Source organism: Aquarana catesbeiana, linkage group LG11 (assembly GCF_042186555.1).
Source record: "Aquarana catesbeiana isolate 2022-GZ linkage group LG11, ASM4218655v1, whole genome shotgun sequence".
NCBI lineage: Eukaryota > Metazoa > Chordata > Amphibia > Anura > Ranidae > Aquarana > Aquarana catesbeiana.
Genome location: NC_133334.1, coordinates 23,166,631 through 23,189,865, shown reverse-complemented (window position 1 = coordinate 23,189,865; position 23,235 = coordinate 23,166,631). Strand labels below are relative to the sequence as shown.

At 46.0% G+C, this 23,235-nt stretch overlaps 1 protein-coding gene across 1 annotated transcript in view; it reads right to left on the bottom strand.

Moving 5' to 3' along the window:
• DKK3 (dickkopf WNT signaling pathway inhibitor 3) overlaps positions 1 to 23,235 on the bottom strand; it is a 90,953-nt gene continuing 67,718 nt past the window's right edge. The window contains exons 5-8 of the mRNA XM_073604071.1: positions 13,690 to 13,782; positions 9,669 to 9,807; positions 5,913 to 6,066; positions 1 to 4,803 (exon numbers count right to left, since the gene is read on the bottom strand). Coding sequence (XP_073460172.1) covers positions 4,593 to 4,803; positions 5,913 to 6,066; positions 9,669 to 9,807; positions 13,690 to 13,782 — 597 coding nt within the window. The 3' untranslated portion in view covers positions 1 to 4,592. The remainder of the gene's footprint in view (positions 4,804 to 5,912; positions 6,067 to 9,668; positions 9,808 to 13,689; positions 13,783 to 23,235) is intronic.

Below are 23,235 nucleotides of genomic sequence, written 5' to 3'. Positions count from 1 at the left end.
TGAACTATTAAAATATTTTAATAAGGACATGAGAACATTAAATAGATCATTTTATAATCAGCCAAAATCTAGAACCGCTCTACATCAAATGACACATGCAAACAATGAATTAAGAATATAAATTAGACACTTGAAGTTATTGCATTTCCATCCAGTAGAGGGCGAAATCAACCAAACAATCCTGTCTGCTCAGCATAAGGCAACACTATACTACAAGTTTACTCTAGCCACATTTTAATCAAGATACTGAATCCAACAAGAAGGAAATAAAGGGAAATATCAAAAACTGCGAGAACTGTCTCATCCTGAGGTTCTGGCCAAGTAGTCTGGAGGATGACGTTCAGACAGAGCCACCGAGTTAGCTACTCAACTTGAACCAAGACTCCTGCCATGGGCAGAAACCATGGAGGGTTTTTTTATGAAGTGTATTTCTCTTCTGTTCATGGAAGGACACAGCAAAGACCCAGAAGATCTGAACCGTTGGGTTATAGTGCCACCTACAAGAGTACGGAATTAGGGTAGTGGTGGTCCTCAAAAGGTTTGATGGGTCAGCCCCTAAAAACTGGTTGAAACCACCGAGTTAGCAACTCAACTTGAACCATGACTTCTGCCATGGGCAGAGACCCTGGAGGGTATTTTCATGAAGGGTATTTCTCTTCTGTTCATAGGACACAGCAAAGACCCGGAAGATCTGAACCGTTGGGTTATAGTGCCACCTACAAGAGTACGGAATTAAGGTAGTGGTGGTCCTCAAAAGGTTTGATGGGTCAGCCCCTAAAAACTGGTTGAATCCACCGAGTTAGCAACTCAACTTGAACCATGACTCCTGCCATGGGCAGAGACCATGGAGGGTTTTTTCATGAAGGGTTTTTCTCTTCTGTTTATGGAAGGACACAGCAGAGACCTGGAAGATCTGAACCGTTGGGTTATAGTGCCACCTACAAGAGTACGGAATTAAGGTGGTGGTGGTCCTCAAAAGGTTTTATGGGTCAGCCCCTAAAAACTGGTTGAAGACCCATAGAGAGGCCTGAGATATCCACCTGAAAAAAAAGAGGGGAAAGCCCCTTATAGTGAAGTATGTAAATGAAAATAAGGTTATGGATCCGAAATGTATGTTTTTTTTATAAGAGAAAAAGTAAACAAAAAATTACTTGCATCTAGTTAGGTTGCAATGACACAGATGGATGGAACCACACAAACTTCCATAAGATGCAGAGTCCCCTGGTCTCAGCAATCGACAGCAGAGAGGAAGACAGAACTCTTCCTACAGTTCCTGCGCCTCTCTGTGCAGCTGCAGCGCCCCCTGGTCTTCACATTCAGGAAGACTCTGGCAGCTGACTCCAGCCCTCCTCCGATCCTCCTCCAAGCCTTGCACTTTCTGCTTCCCAGCTCCTCCCAGCAGCAGCACAAGCTAAGGGGGATGCACCATGATGTAAGGGAGGGTGGTGGACTCTTGACATCTGATGTAAGGGTGGGGGTGCTCTGGTCATCCAGTCTTACAGATAAAACTGGCCATTTGAGGGCAACCATAATGCTGCTGTGGCCCACGACAAAATTGAGTTTGACACCCCTCCTCTAGAGGTTCTCAGGTAGGTTTTGAACTGGTAGAGTGTGAAGAGGTAAAAAATCCATCGGTGAGCTGAATGGCAGAGGTACCGATCACTGACTCTGTTCATTAGGACAAGGAAGGGGCCGGTTAATGACACATTTACTGGCTCCTTCCCCGCTCTCCATCTTGACAGATCACTCGCAGCAGTCAGTGGGAGGGGGAAACTCTGCAACGCTTGGGGGGGCACACAGGAGCCCGGGACAGCAGGAAAGTGATAGGTAGGCAGCGGGAACGGCATGTAGAGATACCAATGCCCTCCATTTACATCCTGCAGCCGATGAATGTCTGCGGGAGGGAGAGGAGGAGAAGCGGGCATTCAGCAGCTACATAAGGAGATCTGTTCCTCTACATGCCACCACCCCTCCTATGCAGGCGTACAGGGGGGCTGGGTCGCAATGGTGACCCCTGTATGTACGTCCCTGCAGCTAACTCATGTTGTGTGTGGGATCGCCTACGAAAGCCCTATCCTGGACCCTAATGCAGCCTGTGGGAAATCACATGGGGGTCAAACATGGCTAAATGGAACTGGAGGTGGCTTGTCAAGGGAAAGGTACCCCTACCCTCCCTTACTAAGGGTATATTTTGGCATTTATCTTTTTTTTCTTTTATTTTTTCCTTTACACTCTTGATTAAAATGTGGTCATAAGTTGACTTTAAACAGCAAAGATGAAATAAAATAATGATTAAGCAGGAAGCGAAGGAAGAGGGAGTTTTATGTTATGAATGTAGGTAATACAGCAATATAAACAGCAATTTGGTCCCGGCGTTTGGCAAAGCTGAATCTGAGGGTCTTCTCCTAACTGGTTCTGTCAATCTTTGGTCCATAATACCAACCCTTCTCTCTTTCATTGCAGGCCAGAGTGGACCTCTATGTATATTCCCCACCTATGGACGATGATAGTTGCTTTTTGCTCCAGTTTAAAGTTTAAAGTACTCATGTGCTTTGTCCACGTAGGGCAAAGCAATGGTTTTCCTTTAATGGCGCCCCCATGGCTGCTCATATTTTAATTCTCTTTGATGCTTTGTTCACCATTGGGAGCAGGGAAAAGAGGTTGTCAGGGAACCAACAGCAGGAGAAGGGCTCTAGGACCCAGCATCTCTACCAACACTTATGGCAGGAGAAGGACTTTAGCACCCAACATCTCTTCCAGCAGGTCACATGGGCCTATATAAGGAAGTCTACTAGTGGCTTTAGTTGCTGGTTCATCTTCGGCTCCTCCAGTGTGTTATCTCTGTAATATTCCTGTGTCTCCTGTTACCGACCCAACTTGTCCTTGACCTGTTTGCTTCCTGTGTTTGACCTCAGCTATCCACCTGACCACGTCTCCTATACTACCCACCCGGCTCATGACCTAGGCTTCCTTCTGACCATGCTCCAGTCTCAGCATTTTCTGAATCCTGCAACACCTCACAGGCGCCACCTGTTTGTCGATTCTACACTAGCACATCAGCTGTACTCTGGAACCTCCTGCATACAGTCCAACAGGCGACCCATGCTACTTTGGGCCTGACCTCTCCTGTTTCCACCCTCAGGGGGGGTCTGGAACTTAGTCGCAAGGGAAGCCCTCTCTCTCCATTGGCCTCTAGCACCAGGTACGTGATAGAGGTCCTGTATAAGCTGCAAATCATGCTTACACAGGGCTCTCTCCCCACAGTGCTGGGTTCTGAGCAACCAATTACCAGCACCCTCTTGTGGCAGGAACTGGAATGAGTCACATGCTCCCTCATACTTAGAAGTACCAGGTAGTGGGAAAACAGAGCAGCTGCATTATAGAGAACCTGTTGCTTTGACCTGCAAGGGTCACGTTATCCAATTTTTTAATCTAGTACTTGGTGGTTGGCTTTGGCTGATCACGACGAGAGGGGTCTGCTGGGCCTTTTGGCTAGGTGGACCTGAGGCTAGGAGTCTTGCACCCTGGGAGGTTAGGGAAGGGTCCTTCCTCTTTGGGAGGGGACCACATTAAACACCCTAGTGCACTTTTTTTTCCAAATTATCCAATTTTCCAGCAACTAATAAACAGAGCATTGTCATAGAGAAAATCCTGAGGCTATAATTGGCAACCAAAAAATAATTACAAACCCAGCCCTGCTAGGCAAAGACTATACAAATACAGACAGGCAGCTGGCAAACTATGCTGAGAGTTGTAGTGCTTAAGCAGCTAGCAAATTCTTGCTTCTAGGTACTTCAGTTGTACAATCCTCATTAAGAGCTATCCTATGACAGATTAAAATCTAGGCTGACTACTTTCTGCACATTAGATATATTTTTCAGAAGCATCCCCAACACCACTCTGAGGTCCCGCACCAAATTCCAGCCAAGGGTGGTGGCAGCAAGACTTTGAGTTCCGTCACCCCAACCCCCATCCCCTTTGCAATAGAAACAGATGTGCAGCCGCCCATTGCTTCTTTCTCTGCAAACAAAATGTTATTGTGCAAACAACACAGAGACATGCCACCCATTCCTTCCACTGACGCATTTCGCCCCCCCCTACTGGGGCTTCATAGAGATTAAGAGAGAACTCTACAATTAAGCCCCAGTAGGGGGCGAAGCAAGTTAGAGAGGATTGAGTGAGATGTGCCTGCTGCACAATAAAGTTTTGTTTGCAGAAGAAGCAGTCTGCAGTTCTTTGTTTATACTTTTAGGCATTGTTCAGCGCTCGATGTATCATTTCACGGGGTAAAGTGCCAAATTCCATATTTACAGCTTAATGCAACCCCTTTGAACTTAAACTACATTTAACCCACACACTCTTTGTAGTAGGTCAATTTGATGGCATGTGAAGGATCTGTGGTCAGAATGAACAATGATTAGAGAAAGGTCCCCGTGTATGCGCTATACCAACCAAAGCAGTAGTTTCCCATTTTTTCATGATATAACGTAATTTTCCAGTTTGGAGAATATTTGTGTCAATTTTTGAGTGATCAGTTCTTCAATACACCCCCCCCCCCCCCCCCCGAGGTCCTTCATTAATTAATAAGTCCTCTAGATATAGTCCACAAAGGGACGTTCAGAATCGATTAAATCTCTTTCGTCTTCGGGAAAGCTGAGATCGGCTCCAATTCCTGTGGGTGAAATATTGCCGTCTTCGTAGTTGATCTCCTCCATTGGCAAGGCGGTGAAAAATGGCAGGTTGATGGTCTCCTCCCTCTTGCTCTGCATCAGAAGTTCTTCGCAGACAAGCGCAAAGTTGTCCCTGCAGCAACAAACAAGGAAAGGAGTTATGACCTGGAAGTTTCCAGGATTGTGTGGGTTACAGAGGAAAGTAGAAGAGTGTCTTAATGGGTCTTTGCTTTATCAACATACGTCAGTTTTACCTGTTCCCTATTTAACCTGGCCACCAGAGTTGAGTGGTTCCATCCCACTATCTCACGTTGGCTTTATGGTAAGACATTAGGTCTCAATTCATTGGTGCCATTATTAGCCAAGGCTGGTACAAATAAGTGGTAAAGCATCAACCCAATAAGTATCATCCTAGTGGTTCAGAAGATACTTCAGGTTTTGGAGTCAACAAGGTGGTGATGCCCTCTTAAAGGGCCAGTTTACGACACCCTGTGCTCCCAGAATATCCTCAGTCTTATGGGGTTCACCAAGGACATCTTGTGGCAGAGTGGATTAACTGCAGAGGGACAGCACTGGAGAGGAGGTGAATGCTGCAGCCAACGCAAGTTTAAACCCACTAGGGAGGGATGGGGTTAACTGCTAAAATTAGAGTAGGTGTATGGGTTTAGGTCAGACTAATGACTAAGTTTCCGTCTTGAGGATAGAGCAGAGCCCCCCCTCTCACTGAAGTGGGGAAGGATAAAACCTTCCCTTGACTGAGACACTCTCATGCCCTACACCTTCCAGCTTCATTTTGATGGATAAAACCTCTCTTGAGCTGCTTTTTGTGTTCCTGTGGTCAAGTGAAGGTATATGTCATCAGAGAACCATCAAAGCCTTTCAGAGGTTTTAGAACTCTGCCACTCTATCCAAAGCTAAAATATGGCTCTAATGGCTGAACTCTAAAACCCATCACCATCCCTTTCACCCATTCGCAATTTAAAAAAAACAACCCTTGCTATTCCCTTTTTTTACTAATCTGGATTCATCGTCAATCCAGCATACCAGCATCTTCTGGTAGTAGAAATTGGTGATCCACCACTGTTGCCACAGCCAGGCCTCTCCAGTCTCCACCAAGCAGCCTGGTTGATGTCATTTGTTGTAACAACCCAATGGGAGGTGTGCTAGCTGGACCTTTACTGTACACTGGAGAACCCTTTCTCATGTTTTTTCTCACAGTGATGGTCAAAGGTGACTACCTACCTCTGAGCCTGACAGATCAGTCCGCTGGCACAGGGACAACGGTTTAGAGGGGCTTCTGACTCCAGATCCCATGAAAATATATCGAGGAGTGAGTTCGGAGTCTGGCACTCCTCACCCTTAACCAGCAAAGGTGTGCACACTGGAAAGAGAAGACCTGAAAGACAAAGAAACCAGGTTTACAAATGAACACTTAGAGCAGCCATATTCAAACTTTTTACCCTAGTGGAACCCTTCAAATAATTTTCAGATCTCAGGGAACCCCTGCTAAAACCACATTATTAGGGGTCAGTGGGAAGAATGCTCCTTATATTGGTGGTCAGTGGGAAGAATGCTCCTTATATTGGTGGTCAGTGGGAAGAATGTTCCTTACATTGGTGATCAGTGGGAAGAATGTTCCTTACATTGGTGATCAGTGGGAAGAATGCTCCTTACACTGGTAATCAGTGGGAAGAATGTTCCTTACATTGGTGATCAGTGGGAAGAATGCTCCTTACACTGGTGGTCGGTGAGACGAATGTTCCTTACATTGGTGATCAGTGGGAAGAATGTTCCTTACATTGGTGATCAGTGAGAAGAATGTTCCTTACATTGGTGATCAGTGGGAAGAATGTCCCTTACATTGGTGATCAGTGAGAAGAATGTTCCTTACATTGGTGGTCAGTGAGAAGAATGTCCCTTACATTGGTGATCAGTGGGAAGAATGTTCCTTACATTGGTGATCAGTGAGAAGAATGTTCCTTACATTGGTGATCAGTGGGAAGAATGTTCCTTACATTGGTGATCAGTGGGAAGAATGTCCCTTACATTGGTGATCAGTGAGAAGAATGCCCCTCACATTGGTGGTCAGTGGGAAGAATGTTCCTTACATTGGTGATCAGTGGGAAGAATGTTCCTTACATTGGTGATCAGTGGGAAGAATGTTCCTTACATTGGTAAACAGTGAGAAGAATGCCCCTCACATTGGTGGTCAGTGGGAAGAATGTTCCTTACATTGGTGGTCAGGAGAAAGAATTTTCCTTACATTGGTGATCAGTGGGAAGAATGCTCCTTACACTGGTGGTCAGTGGGAAGAATGCTCCTTACATTGGTGATCAGTGGGAAGAATGTTCCTTACATTGGTGATCAGTGAGAAGAATGTTCCTTACATTGGTGATCAGTGAGAAGAATGTTCCTTACATTGGTGATCAGTGAGAAGAATGCTCCTTACATTGGTGATCAGTGGGAAGAATGTTCCTTACATTGGCGGTCAGGAGAAAGAATGTCCCTTGCATTGGTGGTCAGCAGGAAGAATGCCTCCACTACAGTGGTGGTCAGAATGCCATCCTTACCAATAGCTATAAAAAGCATTGGTGTCAAACTGCTGACACCAAGGTCAAGGGGCATTGGCCCTGGAACTTTGCAGGAACCATCAAATGGAAGGTCAATTAGCCACAGCTTAAGGCAGCCTTTTCAACCAGGGTGCCTTAGCAAAATGCCTAAAAATTGATAAAAAATTGTATACAAGCCAGCAGGTGAATCAAGCCCGCCTTTTAGTTACACAAAGCCACAGGTTTTCATTTTGCACCATTACGACTTTCCAGACACTGGCATCCTAACAACCAATGACATCATCAGTTAATAAGGAGGATTTCTATTGCCTTCACATTATTGTTTGACCCTCCTGCGCCCCTTTCCCTCAGCACTGGGGTCACATTAGCTGACTGATGGAGAGAAATTGAGGGAGAAGAGAAACATTGGAATACTAGTCAGTACAGGTGTGCAAAAGTGTATTTGATTTGAAAGAATAAATCCCCTCTAACATTGGGGGTCCTACGTGTGGATATTGCTGCATTGTGTAAAGCTATTAGAATAGTGTTTAACATTTTAGAATGGGATGCCTTGAGACTGTCCATAATTTATAAAGGGTGCCTCGACTGAAAAAAGGTTGAGAAACACTGAATTAAGGAACCCCTTACAACATTTGGATGAACCCTGGTTGAGAATGGCTGACTTAGAGGGACTCTATCACCAAGATAAGTAAAAAAATATGCAATACAGTATTTTGTTATTTCTGGGTATAACATATCAGACCATACAAACTTTTAACTTGAAACAATGGTCAAAAAGATAGCTGCCCTTGTAGCTATAAATGCTAGGTATGTTCCTGACATTAATAAACTGGGGAAGCCATTTCGTTGAGTGTTGATACATCTTCAGCATTACAGAGCAAGTCCATCTGAATGTTAACAACTACGACTTATATCATGACCTGGATAAATGAAAACCTGCACAGCCAATAACTGCACACTCATCCTTGCTGCATGTACAGATCATAGATTAACAGGCCAACAAGAGATTTTGAGAGCTGAAGTATGTCTAGATCAGCCTTTCCCGACCTTTTCAACACAGAGGAACCCTTGAAGTAACTTTCCAGTCTCGGGGAAGCCTTGCTAAATTCGACTATATTTACAACTCGTGATACATTAGTGTGGTTGTCAGTGGAAAGAAAACTTCTTACACTTGTGGACATTGGGAAAAATGACCACCTTCAGGATAGATAAAAAGGTCAATGGTTTCAGTGGGAACTTATCTGAGAGGCAGAAATTGCTCATTGCTCAAGGCACCCCTAGCAATTTCTGGAGGAACATGTGAGTTCCATGGAACCCTGGCTGAGAAACTCTGGTCTAGACCAAACTTTATCAACCTTTTTACCCCTGAGGAACCCATTGGTGGTCAGTGGGAAGAATGCCCCTTACATTGATGGCCAAAAAGCCACCCTTCCCAAGAGTTAAAAAGATTATTGGTATCATGCTGTTGACTCTGCCAAGTGGCTTCGGACCAAGGCATCACCATATGGCAGGTCAATCAGCCACAGCTCAAGAAGCCCCTAGCAACCTCTGGAGGAACCCTTGCGTTCTATGGAACCCTGGTTGAGAAACCCTGGTCTAGACCAAACTTTATCAACCTTTTTACCCCAGAGGAACCCATTGGTGGTCAGTGGGAAGAATGCCCAATACATTGATGGTCAAAAAGCCACCCTTCCCAAGAGTTAAAAAAAAAAATTGGTATCATGCTGTTGGCTCTGCCAAATGGCTTCAGACCAAGGCAACATCAGATGGCAGGTCAATCAGCCACAGCTCAAGGAACCCCTAGCAACCTCTGGAGGAACCCTTGCGTTCTATGGAACCCTGGTTGAGAAATCCTGGTCTAGACCAAACTTTATCAACCTTTTTACCCCAGAGGAAACCATTGGTGGTCAGTGGAAAGAATGCCCCTTACATTCATGGTCAAAAGGCCACCCTTCCCAAGAGTTAAAAAGATCAATGGTATCACACTGTTGACTCTGCCACGTGGCTTCAGACCAAGGCATCACCAGATGGCAGGTCAATCAGCCACAGCTCAAGGAACCCCTAGCAACATCTTGAGGAACCCAAGGTTTCTATGGAACTTTGACTGGGAATAGTTGGTCCACCAATATTCATCCTTCCTTTTCCTCCATCCCAGGATGAGAGGAAAAAAAATCCCAACCCACTTAGTGCAGGTCTGTAGCACCCGACCTCAGGTCTCTTTCAGTAAAGCCCAACCTTTTCCTAATCTATCCAAAGAAAACAAACGTTTCAGCTGGACCTGAGTACTAGGATACACTGAGTGGACGTGTGGACTTGAGCACAATTGAAGCGTTTTTTGGTTAGCAATTCACAGGTTGATTCTACTTGATGTCTGAGGTGTACACAATAAATCATGAAGACATTTCATATTGGGGGGGTAGATAGTTACTTGAATGTACGGCGCAGCAGAAGCCAGGGTCGCAGTCGCTCTGCTTCTCACAGATGGCACCGCTCTCCCCCTTCTCAGATTTCTTGCACTGACCCCAGATGCACAGCTGCCCGTCGCAGCATTCGCCGTCTCTGGTGCACTGCATAAGATAAAAAAAAACATAACCCACCAATCAGATGTGTGCAATGATACATCTTTAAATTTCACTGTCTTCGCATCTGCCAGGGGGCCGGTGAGCTACTCTGGGGCCCAAGGAACCAGCTGCAGCCATGCTAACGTTTTAAAATTAAAAGTTTTCCCTTTAATAAATCCTGATAAAGATTATTATTGTGTGGTCCCTGTTGAAACCTCCTCCTCCATGCCCACTAACCAGCTAAACACAATGGGGGCGGGATATTACATGTATATTGATGGAGGCTTCACCTCCCTGTTATTCTAAGACACGGGCTGGAGGGGCGTGGCATGGCCTGTGACTGGCAGAAACCCGCCCACACCATGTTATTGCCAAAAAATAACACGTTTTGATTTCAAATATATATATTTGTATGACAATTTAAAACAGTTTATTGATGTTATTTATTTATTTTGACTCTGTATTCTAAAGGCTGTTTTTTTTTTTTCTTTTGAACATGTGACCCCCAGCAGAGAACTAGAAGCTTCTCCTGCTTATGTTTCCCTGCAGACAGGCTGGGAGAGAGCTGGGTCATGTGAAAGCTGGATATCAATAAGGAAAAAAGGTACTTCGATTTTTTTTTTAATTAAAATAATTACAGTGCAATCGTCCACATACAGAAATAGAAGGGACAATGTAGATTATACAGTCTGTGTTTAGTATCACTTTATTATTCTCCACAATAACTGGAGAAATCACAGTAAGGACACCATAGATGGCCTGAATTATGTCTGATTCCTGCTAAATCAACCTAACTTCGAGCTGTGGGTGGCGCTGATGGCACCACCTGGATCAAAAAATGCTGATTGTTGAAGGAGCCAAATTGTTGGCTGAACAATGACTCCATCCAATCAGACGCAGTCATGGTTCAGGTAGTCAGACAGCCGCAAGTGCTGGCGGTCAGAATAAATTAGCCGGCCCGCTATTAGCGGGATGGAGAAATCTAGAGGTGTATAGCACTGCCCGGTTCCCGACCATGTCACGCAGATATACTGCGGCACAATGGCTCTCCTGGGCGAAATCACGTACGGGTACGACCTACCCTTTTTCCGGCCACCAGAGGGCGCGCGCCCGTTGCACGGCAGGGGGACCCCGATGCACGTGGCCGGCGGGCTTGATCGCCGCCGGCAACGTGCGATCATGTGCACGAGCGCCAGCACGGGGATTTGTGTGTGTGCAAACACACAAATCCCTGTGCTGTCAGAGGAGAGGAGTTATATCGTTTGTTCCTACTAAGTAGGAAAAACGATAGGTCTCCTCTCCTAGTCAGTCCTATCCCCATACAGTTAGAACACACACTGAGGAAACACACATTTAACCCCTTGATCGCCCCCTAGTGTTAGTCACTTCCCTGCCAGTGACATTTACACAGTAATCAGTGCATTTTTATAGCACTGATCGCTGTATAAATGCCAACGGTCCCAAAAAAAGTGTCAAAAGTATTCAGTCTGTCCACTGCAATGTCGCAGTACAGCTAAAAATTGCAGATCACCGCCATTACTAGTAAAAAAAAAAAAAAAAATGCCATAAATCTTTCCCATAGTTTGTAGACGCTATAACTTTTGCGCAAGCCAATCAATATAGGCTTATTGCGATTTTTCTTTACCAAAAATATGTAGAAGAATACATATTGGCCTAAACTGATGAAGAAATTTAAAAAAAAAATTTGGGGGGGGGGGGGATATTTATTATAGCAAAAAGCAAAAAATATTGTTTTTTTTTTCAAAATTGTCGCTTTTTTTATAGCGCAAAAAATAAAAACCGCAGAGGTGATCAAATACCACCAAAAGAAAGCTCTATTTGTGGGCGAAAAATGACGTCAATTTTGTTTGGGTAAAACGTTGAACAACCGCGCAATTGTCAGTTAAAGCGACGCAGTGCCGAATCACAAAAAGTGTTCTGGTCAGGAAGGGGGGTAAAATCTTCTGGGGCCGAAGTGGTTAAAGTGGATGTACAAGTAGAAGGTTTTTTTAAATCTTAATGCATTCTATGCATCTGTGTGCAGCAGCCCCCCCCTAATACTTACCTGAACCCCTTCTAGATCCCGCTATATTATAGGAATGTCTCGGCTGCCTGGGACTCCCCTCCTCATTGGCTGAGACGGCAGTGCCGCGCCACTGGCTTCCGCTGCTGTCAAAGTCAGCCAACCAATGAGAAGAGAAAGGGGGCGGGGCAGGGTGTGGCTCCGTGTCTGAATGGACACGGGGAGCTGTGGCTCAGCTCGGGTGCCCCCTGTAGCAAGCTGCTTTTTGTGGGGGCACCCAACAGGAGGGAGGGGCCAGGAGCGCTGAAGAGGGACCCAAGAAGAGGAGGAGCCCTTGCATAGAGCAGGTAAGTATAACAGGTTTGTTATTTTTACAAAAAAAAAAAAAAAAACAAGACTTTACAATTGATTTAAAGTATAACTAAAGACAAAGCTCTTTTCCTTAGTTTTGGATGGAGTGGAGAGGGATTAGAACCCCTGTCAGGTTTTTTTTATTGCTGTCTGCGTCCCCAAAGGTTTACCCTGTGTTTTTGTCCTGTTTACCGTTATCAATGAGCAGGGGCGTTGCTAGATCTACAAAAGATCTGGGGCTAGAGCCCATAGCAGTGTAGTAAAGAAAGTCATACGCTTGGGCGGCATACACATGTATATAATATAGGTGTGTGTGTGTATAAATCCCCAGAAAGCCTCCCTCTTGCATCAGGATCCCCAGAGAGCCCCCCTTACATTAGGGTCCCCAGAGAGCCTCCCCCTTAAATCAGGATCCCCAGAGAACCCCCCTTACATTAGGGTCCCCAGAGAGCCTCCCCCCTTAAATCAGGATCCCCAGAGAACCCCCCTTACATTAGGGTCCCCAGAGAGCCTCCCCCCTTAAATCAGGATCCCCAGAGAACCCCCCTTACATTAGGGTCCCCAGAGAGCCTCCCCCCTTAAATCAGGGTCCCCAGGGAGCCCCCCATACATTGGGGTCCCCAGAGAGCCTCCCCCTTAAATCAGGATCCCCAGAGATCCCCCCTTACATTAGGGTCCCCAGAGAGCCTCCCCCCTTAAATCAGGATCCCCAGAGAACCCCCCTTACATTAGGGTCCCCAGAGAGCCTCCCCCCTTAAATCAGGGTCCCCAGAGAGCCTCCCCCCTTAAATCAGGGTCCCCAGGGAGCCCCCCCTTACATTAGGGTCCCCAGAGAGCCTCCCCCCTTAAATCAGGATCCCCAGAGAACCCCCCTTACATTAGGATCCCCAGAGAGTCTCCCCCTTAAATCAGGATCCCCAGAGAACCCCCCTTACATTAGGGTCCCCAGAGAGCCTCCCCCTTAAATCAGGATCCCCAGAAAGCCCCCCTTACATTAGGGTCCCCAGAGAGCCTCCCCCTTAAATCAGGATCCCCAGAGATCCCCCCTTACATTAGGGTCCCCAGAGAGCCTCCCCCTTAAATCAGGGTCCCCAGGGAGCCCCTCACTTACATCAGGGTCCCCAGAGAGCCTCCCCTCCCTTTGGGGACCCCTGTAGAGACTCGGAGCTATGGGAGCCAGATTCGGGGCTACAGCCCCAAAAACCACCCCCTAGCGACGCCACTGTCAATGAGAATGAAAGTCTCCAGAACAGGAATAGAGGGGAAATCTCTCCAGTGGGGACACTAGTTTTGGTGACAACCAGGAATCACTCACTTCCTGTTTTGGCTATAAGACAGGAAGCGAAGGGAAATCTGATGGGGGGGGGGTATAACCCTCCCTTACTCTATCCACAGTTTAGTTCTCCTTGATGACATCATTGAATTCTCGAAGGGTTTTTCAGACATTCGTAGAAACATTTTAACAAAAATCTAGCCTTAGATGTGTAGAAGTGGCATCAGTGTGCAGGACGTACCGCTTCCTGTTCCTTGCACGGCAGACATCTATAGACAAAGTCTGAGAGATGACAGAAGCCGCCCAGACCGCAGTCCTCGTCCACAATGCACTCCTGGAAAAAAAAAATAATTATAAGAGATCAAACAGAGCAGGAAGTGGAAAGAAAAGTTACATTGAAATAAATGTCTCCACTGCGCTAAAGATGGAAAATCCGCCCAAAGTAACGAAAAATCTACACTCCATATTTAACTTTTTAAGTTTTTAATTTTTTGGTTTTGGATGGAACGGGCAAAGGAGAAACCCCGTCTGAGCTTTTTTTTTTTGCATCCCATCGAGGAGATTTTCTATATGGTAGATACAACAGGAAGTGATGAGAAATCTCCCCATAGTGAGGGAAATCCCCAGACAGTTGTCACTGTCACAGCTGGTTTTGCTAAAATAGTACTTAAAGCAGGGGTCTCAAACTTGTGCCCCCCCCCAGCTGTTGCAGAAACTACAAGTCCCATAATGCCTCTGCCTGTGAGAGTCATGCTTGTAACTGTCAGCCTTGCAATGCCTCATGGGAATTGTAGTTTCGTAACAGCTGGAGGGTCGCCAGTTTGAGACCCCTGATTTAAATAGTACTTTAGCCACTTTAAATTCAAACACTTTCACCCCCTTCCTGCCCAGGCCAATTTTCAGCTTTCAGCGCTGTCGCACTTTGAATAACAATTGCACGGTCATGCAACACTGTAACCATATGACGTTTTTATCATTTTTTCACACAAATAGCGCTTTCTTTTGGTGTTATTTGATCACCACTGGGTTTTTATTTTTTTGCTATATAAATGAAAAAAAGACCAAACATTTTGAAAAAAAATAAAATTTTTTTTTTTTGCTTAGCTTTTGTTATAATACTTTGCAAATAAATAATCTTTCTTCATAAGTTTAGGCCAAAATGTATTCTGTTACATTTTGTTGGGTAGAAATAACCCACAACAATGTATATTATTTAGTCTGCGTGAAAGTTATAGAGTCTACAAACCATGGGATCTACAGTATCTCACAAAAGTCAGTACACCCCTAAGTGAAAATGTCCAAATTGGGCCCAAAGTGTCAATATTTTGTGTGGCCACCATTATTTTCCAGCACTGCCTTAACCCTCTTGGGCATGGAGTTCACCAGAGCTTCACAGGTTGTCACTGGAGTCCTCTTCCCCTCCTCCATGATGACATCACAGAGCTGGTGGATGTTAGAGACCTTGTGCTCCTCCACCTTCCGTTTGAGGATGTCCCACAGATGATCAATAGGGTTTAGGTCTGGAGACATGCTTGGCCAGTCCATCACCTTTACCCTCAGCTTCTATAGCAAGGCAGTGGTCATCTTGGAGGTGTGTTTGGGGTGGTTATCATGTTGGAATACTGCCCTGCGGCCCAGTCTCTGAAGGGAGGGGATCATGCTCTGCTTCAGTATGTCACAGTACATGTTGGCATTCATGGTTCCCTCAATGAACTGTAGCCCCCCAGTGCCGGCAGCACTCATGCAGCCCCAGACAATGACACTCCCACCACCATGCTTGACTGTAGACAAGACACACTTATCTTTGTACTCCTCACCTGGTTGCCGCCACACACGCTTGTCACCATCTGAACCAAATAAGTTTATCTTAATCTCCTCAGACCACAGGACATGGTTCCAGTAATCCATGTCCTTAGTCTGCTTGTCTTCAGCAAACTGCGGGCTTCTTGTGCATCATCTTTAGAAGAGGCTTCCTTCTGGGATGACAGCCATGCAGACCAATTTGATGCAGTGTGCTGCGTATGGTCTGAGCACTGACAGGCTGACCCCCCCCCCATCCCTTCAACCTCTGCAGCAATGCTGGCAGCACTCATACGTCTATTTCCCAAAGACAACCTCTGGATATGACGCTGAGCACGTGACCTCAACTTCTTTGGCGGACCATGGCGAGGCCTGTTCTGAGTGGAACCTGTCCTGTTATACCGCTGTATGGTCTTGGCCACCGTGCTGCAGCTCAGTTTCAGGGTCTTGGCAATCTTCTTATAGCCTAGGCCATCTTTATGTAGAGCAACAATTCTTATTTTTCAGATCCTCAGAGTTCTTTACCATGAGATGCCATGTTGAACTTCCAGTGACCAGTATGAGAGAGTGAGAGCGATAACACCAAATTTAACACACCTGCTCCCCATTCACACCTGAGACCTTGTAACACTAACGAGTCACATGACACTGGGGAGGGAAAATGGCTAATTGGGCCCAATTTGGACATTTTCACTTAGGGGTGTACTCACTTTTGTTGCCAGCGGTTTAGACATTAATGGCTGTGTGTTGAGTTATTTTGAGGGGACAACAAATTTACACTGTTATACAAGCTGTACACTCACTACTTTACATTGTAGCAAAGTGTCATTTCTTCAGTGTTGTCACATGAAAAGATAGAAGAAAAGATTTACAGAAATGTGAGGGGTGTACTCACTTTTGTGAGATACTGTATATATATATATATATATATATATATATATATATATTTGTTTAGCAGAGACCCTAATGAATAAAATGGTGATTGTTGCAATATTTTATGTCACACGGTATGTGCGCAGCGGTCTTTCAAACACACTTTGTTGGGAAAAAAGACACTTTCATGAATTAAAAGAAAAACTAAACAGTAAAGTTAGCCCAATTTTTTTGTATAACGTGAAAGATGATGTTACGCACAGTAAATAGATACCTAACATGTCATGCTTTGAAATTGCGCACACTTGTGGAATGGCGACAAACTACAGTACCTAAAAATCTCCATAAGCAACGCTTTAAAAAAATTAATGGTTACCAGGTTAGAGAAGGTCTTTTGTTAGAATTATTTCTCTCGCTCTGGCGATCGCGGTGATACCTCACATGTGTGATTTGAACACCGTTTACATATGCGGGCGCGACTTACACATGCGGTTTCTTTGCTGTGCGAGCTCGTGGGGGCAGGGCCTCTTTAACCACTTAAGCCCCGGACCATTTGGCTGGCCAAAGACCAGAGCGTTTTTTGCAATTTGGCACTGCGTCGTTTTAACTAACAATAGCGCGGCCGTGCGACGTTGTACCCAAACAAAATTGACGTCCTTTTTTCCCCACAAATAGAACTTTCTTTTCATGGTATTTGATCACCTCTGCGGTTTTTATTTTTTGCGTTATAAACAAAAAAATAATGACAATTTTGAAAAAAAAACACATTATTTTTCACTTTTTGCTATAATAAATATCCCCCAAAAATATATAAAAAAACATTTTTTTTCCTCAGTTTAGGCCGATATGTATTCTTCTACATATTTTTGGTAAAAAAAAATCGCAATAAGTGTTTATTGATTGGTTTGCGCAAAAGTTATAGTGTTTACAAAATAGGGGATAGTTTTATGGCATTTTTATTAATTATTTTTTTTTACTAGTAATGGCGGTGATCAGCGATTTTTATCATGACTGCGACATTATGGCGGACACATCGGACACTTTTGGCACAATTTTTGGACCATTCATATTTATACAGCGATCAGTGCGAAAAAAATGCATTGATTACTGTGTAAATGTGACTGGCAGTGAAGGGGGTTAACCACTAGGTGGCGCTGTAGGGGTTAAGTGTGTCCTAGGGAGTGATTCTAACTGTGGGGGGGGGGGCTATGTGTGACACAACACTGATCACCGCTCCCGATTACAGGGAGCGGTGATCAGTGTCCTGTCACTAGGCAGAACAGGGAAATGCTTGTTTAGCATTTCCCCGTTCTTCCTCTCCGTGAGACGATCGCGGGTATCCCTGCGGAGATAGAGTCCGCGGGACCTCCGCGATCGCACTCACGAAGCTCCTAGCAGGTGCGCGGGCGCCCACAAGCCACCTCTTTAGGGGCAACGTACAGGTATGTGATTCTGTCTGTACGTACCCTTCTGCCGCAGTATATCTGCGTGAGGCGGTCGGGAAGCGGTTACATTTTTATTTTTGTTCTTATTTTTTTTATTTTTATTTTTTTACATTGTCACTTGAAAAAAAAAAATTCTGACCACTTTTATTGCTGTCACATGGAATGTAAACACATGTGGTTTCTTTGCTGCGCAAGCATGTGGGGACGGGGGCGCTTTAAATTTTTTTTGTTGTTGTTCTTTTTTTTTTTTTGGCATCATCCTGATATAACCCCTTAAAGCCGAAGCCGCATATGTGCGTACGGTTGGCGCTAAGGGGACATGTTTAATAAGATCTGGTCTTTTTGGTTATCCTCCCCATATATTTTATATATATATATATATATATATTTATATATATATTTATTTATTATTTATATTATATTATATATTATTATATTATTATTATTATTATATTATATTATATATTATTATATTATTATTATTATATTATATTATATTATATATTATTATATTATTATTATTGTTAAATGTATTTATTTTATTTTTTATTTGTTTATTTTTTGTTTTGGTTTGTTCCGTATAGGTATTTGTGATGTGCTTCCTTTGTATATGCGTAAGAAAAAAAAAACAAGAAAAAAATTCAATAAAAAGTAGTTGATATAAAAAAAAAAAAAAAGGACGTTCATTTTAGGGCTCATTCACACAAGCAGGGGAGACCTGTGTGTGCGCGCTTTTTTTTTGGTCACGTTCACGCACCTACAAGCACCGCAGACGAGGTGAACAAGCTCTTAGGGGATGGGGGATGGGGGATGGGGACTGGGGATGGGGACGGGGGACGTGGGATGGGGGACGGGTGACTGGGGACGGGGATGGGGGACTGGGGACGGGGGATGGGGGACTGGGGACGGGGGATGTGGGATGGGGCACTGGGGACGGGGATGGGGAACGGGGGGACAGGGGACGGGGGGACTGGTGATGGGGGACATGGGATGGGGGACGGGGGATGTGGGATGGGGCACTGGGGACGGGGATGGGGGACGGGGGGACAGGGGACAGGGGAATGGGGGGCGTGGGATGTAGGGCGGGAGACGGGGGATGGGGGACTGGGGACGGGGACAGGGGAATGGGGGACGTGGGATGTAGGGCGGGAGACGGGGGATGGGGGACTGGCGACGGGGACATGGGATGGGGGATGGGGGATGTGGGATGTGGGATGGGGCACTGGGGACGGGGATGGGGGACGGGGGGATGGGGGACGTGGGATGTGGGACGGGGGATGTGGGATGGGGGACTGGGGATAGGGATGGGGGACGGGGGACGTGGGACTGGGGACGGGGAATGTGGGATGGGGGACGGGGGTACTGGGGACAGGGGACGGGGGGACGAGGGATGGGGGACGTGGGACGGGGACAGGGGACGGGGGACTGGGGACGTGGGACGGGGATGGGGTTGGTGGGGGATGGGGAACGTGGGATGGGGGACGGGGGATGGGGGACGGGGGATGGGGTCGGTCCTGACGGCTTTTGGATTTTAATTGTTTTGATTTTAATTCTTTTGATTTTAGTGGCAGCTGAGAGACGAATCTCATCCAGAGCGATGTTTACGGACGACGTCTTCCTGGATGGCTTCGCCAGAACGAACGATTCTCCTGCCAAATGTACAGACCGGCAGCTGTCCTGCTTATCATTATTACTCTAAGTGGCTTCATTAAGCGGGAGGGGCGAAGGATAAAAGAAATGAAGGCTTTCAATCCCTCCTGAGCGTTCGTCTAACTCCCGGGGACAAAATGTACCAGCTACCTTCCATGTAATTAAAATAATTTGAGTTATCTTTTTTTTTTTTTTTTTCCGGATGCTGTCTCCATGGAGACGGTACTTGTTTAACAATCTGAAGACAACATTGTTGCACGTGTTTTATCCCCGTGCGGAAAAATTTTGTTTACCGGCTTGTGAAATGTTTCTGGAAGCCATAAAAGACGTTCCGAAGCCCAGAAGTTTTGAAGATTTAACCCCTTCAATACCGGGCACTTCCCTCCCCTACAATGTTCAGCTTTCAGCGATGTCGCATTTTGAATGACAATTGCGCGGTCATGCTATGTAGACATGTGCGCCGTCAATAAATTTGTTTCGTATTAGAATTAATTCGTATTTCGTAATTCGTGTCCGAAATCTCGTACGAAATACGAATTTTCGTTAGGTTCCTTAACTTTTCGTAACAATTACGAATGTTCGTAATGATGAATTTATCATTATGAGGGGCTCCCCCCATCCCTGTGCTCTGCGGACTTCCTGGGATTTTAACTTTTAAGTTTGTTAACTTTTTGTAACAATTACGAATGTTCGTTAGGGATTTGGAATCCGAAATTCGTAAACGAAATTTCGTATTTCGTACAAAATTCGTACGAATTTTCGATTCGTACGAAACTAATCGCACATGTCTAATGCTATTCTGTACCCAAAAAAAAATTTGTTCCCACTAATAGAGGTTTCTTTTGGTGGTATTTGATCACCTCTGCGGTTTTTATTTTTTTGCTAAACAAATTAAAAAAGACCGAAAATTTTGATTAAAAAAAATATGTATACGTCTTCTCCTTCACTGACGGGTACTGATAAGGCAGCACTGATGGGCACCGATGGGCACTGGTAGGTGGCACTGATATGCGGCACTGAGGGGCACTCATAAGTGTCTCTGATGGGCAACACTGATGGGCACTGAAAGGTTGCACTGATGGGTACATATAGGTGGCACTGATGGGCACTGATAGGGGGCACTGATGGGCACTGATAGGTGGCACTGATGGACACTCATAGGTGGCACTGATGGGCACTGATGATGGGCACTAATATGCAGCACTGATGGGCACTGATATGTAGCACTGAGGGGCACTCATAGGTGGCTCTGATGGGCAACACTGATGGGCACTGATAGGCGGCACTGATGGGCACTGATAGGGGGCACTGATGGGCACTGATAGGTGGCACTGATGGACACTCATAGGTGGCACTGATGGGCACTGATGATGGGCACTAATATGCAGCACTGATGGGCACTGATATGTAGCACTGAGGGGCACTCATAGGTGGCTCTGATGGGCAACACTGATGGGCACTGAAAGGCTGCACTAATGGGTACTTATGAGTGGCACTGATAGGCGGCACTGATGGGCACTGATAGGCAGCACTGATGGGTACTGATAGGCAGCACTGATGGGCACTGGTAGGTGGCACTGATATGCGGCACTGAGGGGCACTCATAAGTGTCTCTGATGGGCAACACTGATGGGCACTGAAAGGTTGCACTGATGGGTACATATGGGTGGCACTGATGGGCACTGATAGGGGACACTGATGGGCACTGATAGGTGGCACTGATGGACACTGATAGGTGGCACTGATGGGCACTGATGATGGGTACTAATATGCAGCACTGATGGGCACTGATATGTGGCACTGAGGGGCACACATAGGTGGCTCTGATGGGCAACACTGATGGGCACTGAAAGGCTGCACTGATGGGTACTTATGGGTGGCACTGATGGGCACTGATAGGCGGCACTGATGGGCACTGATAGGTGGCACTGATATGCGGCACTGATGGACACTCATAGGTGGCACTGATGGGCACTGATGATGAGCACTAATATGCAGCACTGATGGGCACTGATATGCGGCACTGAGGGGCACTCATAGGTGGCACTGATGGGCACTGATAGGCGACACTGATGGGCATCACTGTAAAGGCATCACTGGTAGGCATTCCTGATGAGCACCATGTGGCATCATATATGGGCACTGATTGGCATACTTTTTGGGCACAGATTGGCATCCCTGGTGGCCAAGGGTGGCATATCTGGTGGTTATCAGTGGTGGCCATCCCTGGTGGTCCTGGGTGGGCATCCTTGGGGGGGGCTGCTCTAATAATCAATCAGCGCAGACCCCCCCTGTCAGGAGAGCAGCCGATTGGCTCTCCTCTACTCACGTCTGTCAGAAGTGAGTGAGGAAAAGCCGGTAAACAGCTCTTCCTGTTTACATCGTGATCATCTGTGATCGGACACGGCTGATCGCGTGGTAAAGACTCTTTACCGAGATCGGTGTAGCGGTGTGTCAGACTGACACGCCGCACCACCGATCGCCACGCTGAGCGCTCCAGCGGGCGTTCCCCGGCTGTTATCCTGAAAGACGTCATATGACGTCCAGTTAAGGATGACGAAACCTCCGCCCGGACGTCATTCTGCTATAGGCCGGGCAGGAATTGTTAAAGTCATTTTTAAAATATTTTTTTTTAAACCTGCAGCTTTCATGATAATAACCCCTGAGGATCCCATTATATAAGTCCTCATTCAGGAACTTCCTGTTTGTAGGGTGACAACAACACATTGTCCCCGTCTCCCAGATGGGCCCCTGTGTTGTCACCCTGTTGCGCAGTCTTCTGATGGAATCTTCCAGCGGCTCCTCCATTACACACAACGCCGGCATGGCGCTCATCTGCTGGGAATTGTTACTCTTCACTATAATTGAGATTGTTTCCACCTGTTTGGGATCCATAAAGCCGCTGACATTCTACCGAGGCTCACACTGGGATGTGCGACTTCCAGCCGGCATTTCAGTCCGACTTCGGGGAGCGATTTCAGAGACGCCTGTGCGGGTTCATTCACATCTTATGTCTATTGAGATCGCCCAACAAAGTCACCAAAAATAGCGCAGGAATTACTTTTGGGAATCGGTGCCGCAAAGTCGGCGTCGCACCGATACGGACGGTGCTGTTGCCGGCAATAGGCGGCGAATTGGCATGCGATTTGACACGTCAGTCGCATGTGAACAGGGGGGCTCTAAGCTACACTCATGTAACTGGGGCAATCTCTTCCAACCCTGGGTGTAAGACCCTATTAAAGGTAAGCCAGAACTGGGCGGGAAGGGGTTAATCTTGTATATTCTAGAGTTAAAAATGTGTTTATATACATTTACCGGCCGCTTTATTAGGTACACCTGTTCAATTGTTTGGTAACGAAAATTGCTAATCAGCCAATCACATGGCAGCAACTCAACGCATTTAGGCATCTAGACGTGGTGAAGACGACTTGCTGAAGTTCAAACCGAGCATCAGAATAGAGAAGAAAGGGGATTTAAGTGACTTTGAACGTGGCATGGTTGTTGGTGGCAGACGGGCTGGTCTGAGTTTTTCTGTGATTTTCACACACAACCATCTCTCGGGTTTACAGAGAATGGTGGGAAAAAGAGAAAATATCCAGTGAGCGGCAGTTGTGTGGAGGAAAATGCCTTGTTGAGGTCAGAGGATAATGGGCAGACTGGTTCCAGATGATAGAAGGACAACAGTAACTCAATTAACCACTCGTTACATCCAAGGTATGCAGAATACCATCTCTGACCGCACAACACATCCAACCTTAAAGCAGATGGGCTACAGCAGCAGAAGACCACACCGGGTGCCACTCCTGTCAGCTAAGAACAGGAAACTGAGGCTACAATTAGCACAGGATCACCAAAATTGGACAATAGAAGATTGGGAAAAATGTTGTCTGGTCTGATGAGTCTGGATTTCAGCTGCCTTGTATCACCGGTTCAGGCTGGTGGTGGGGGTGTAATGGTGTGGGGGGGGAGATTTTCTTGGCACACTTTGGGCCCCTTAGTACCCATTGATCATGGTTTAT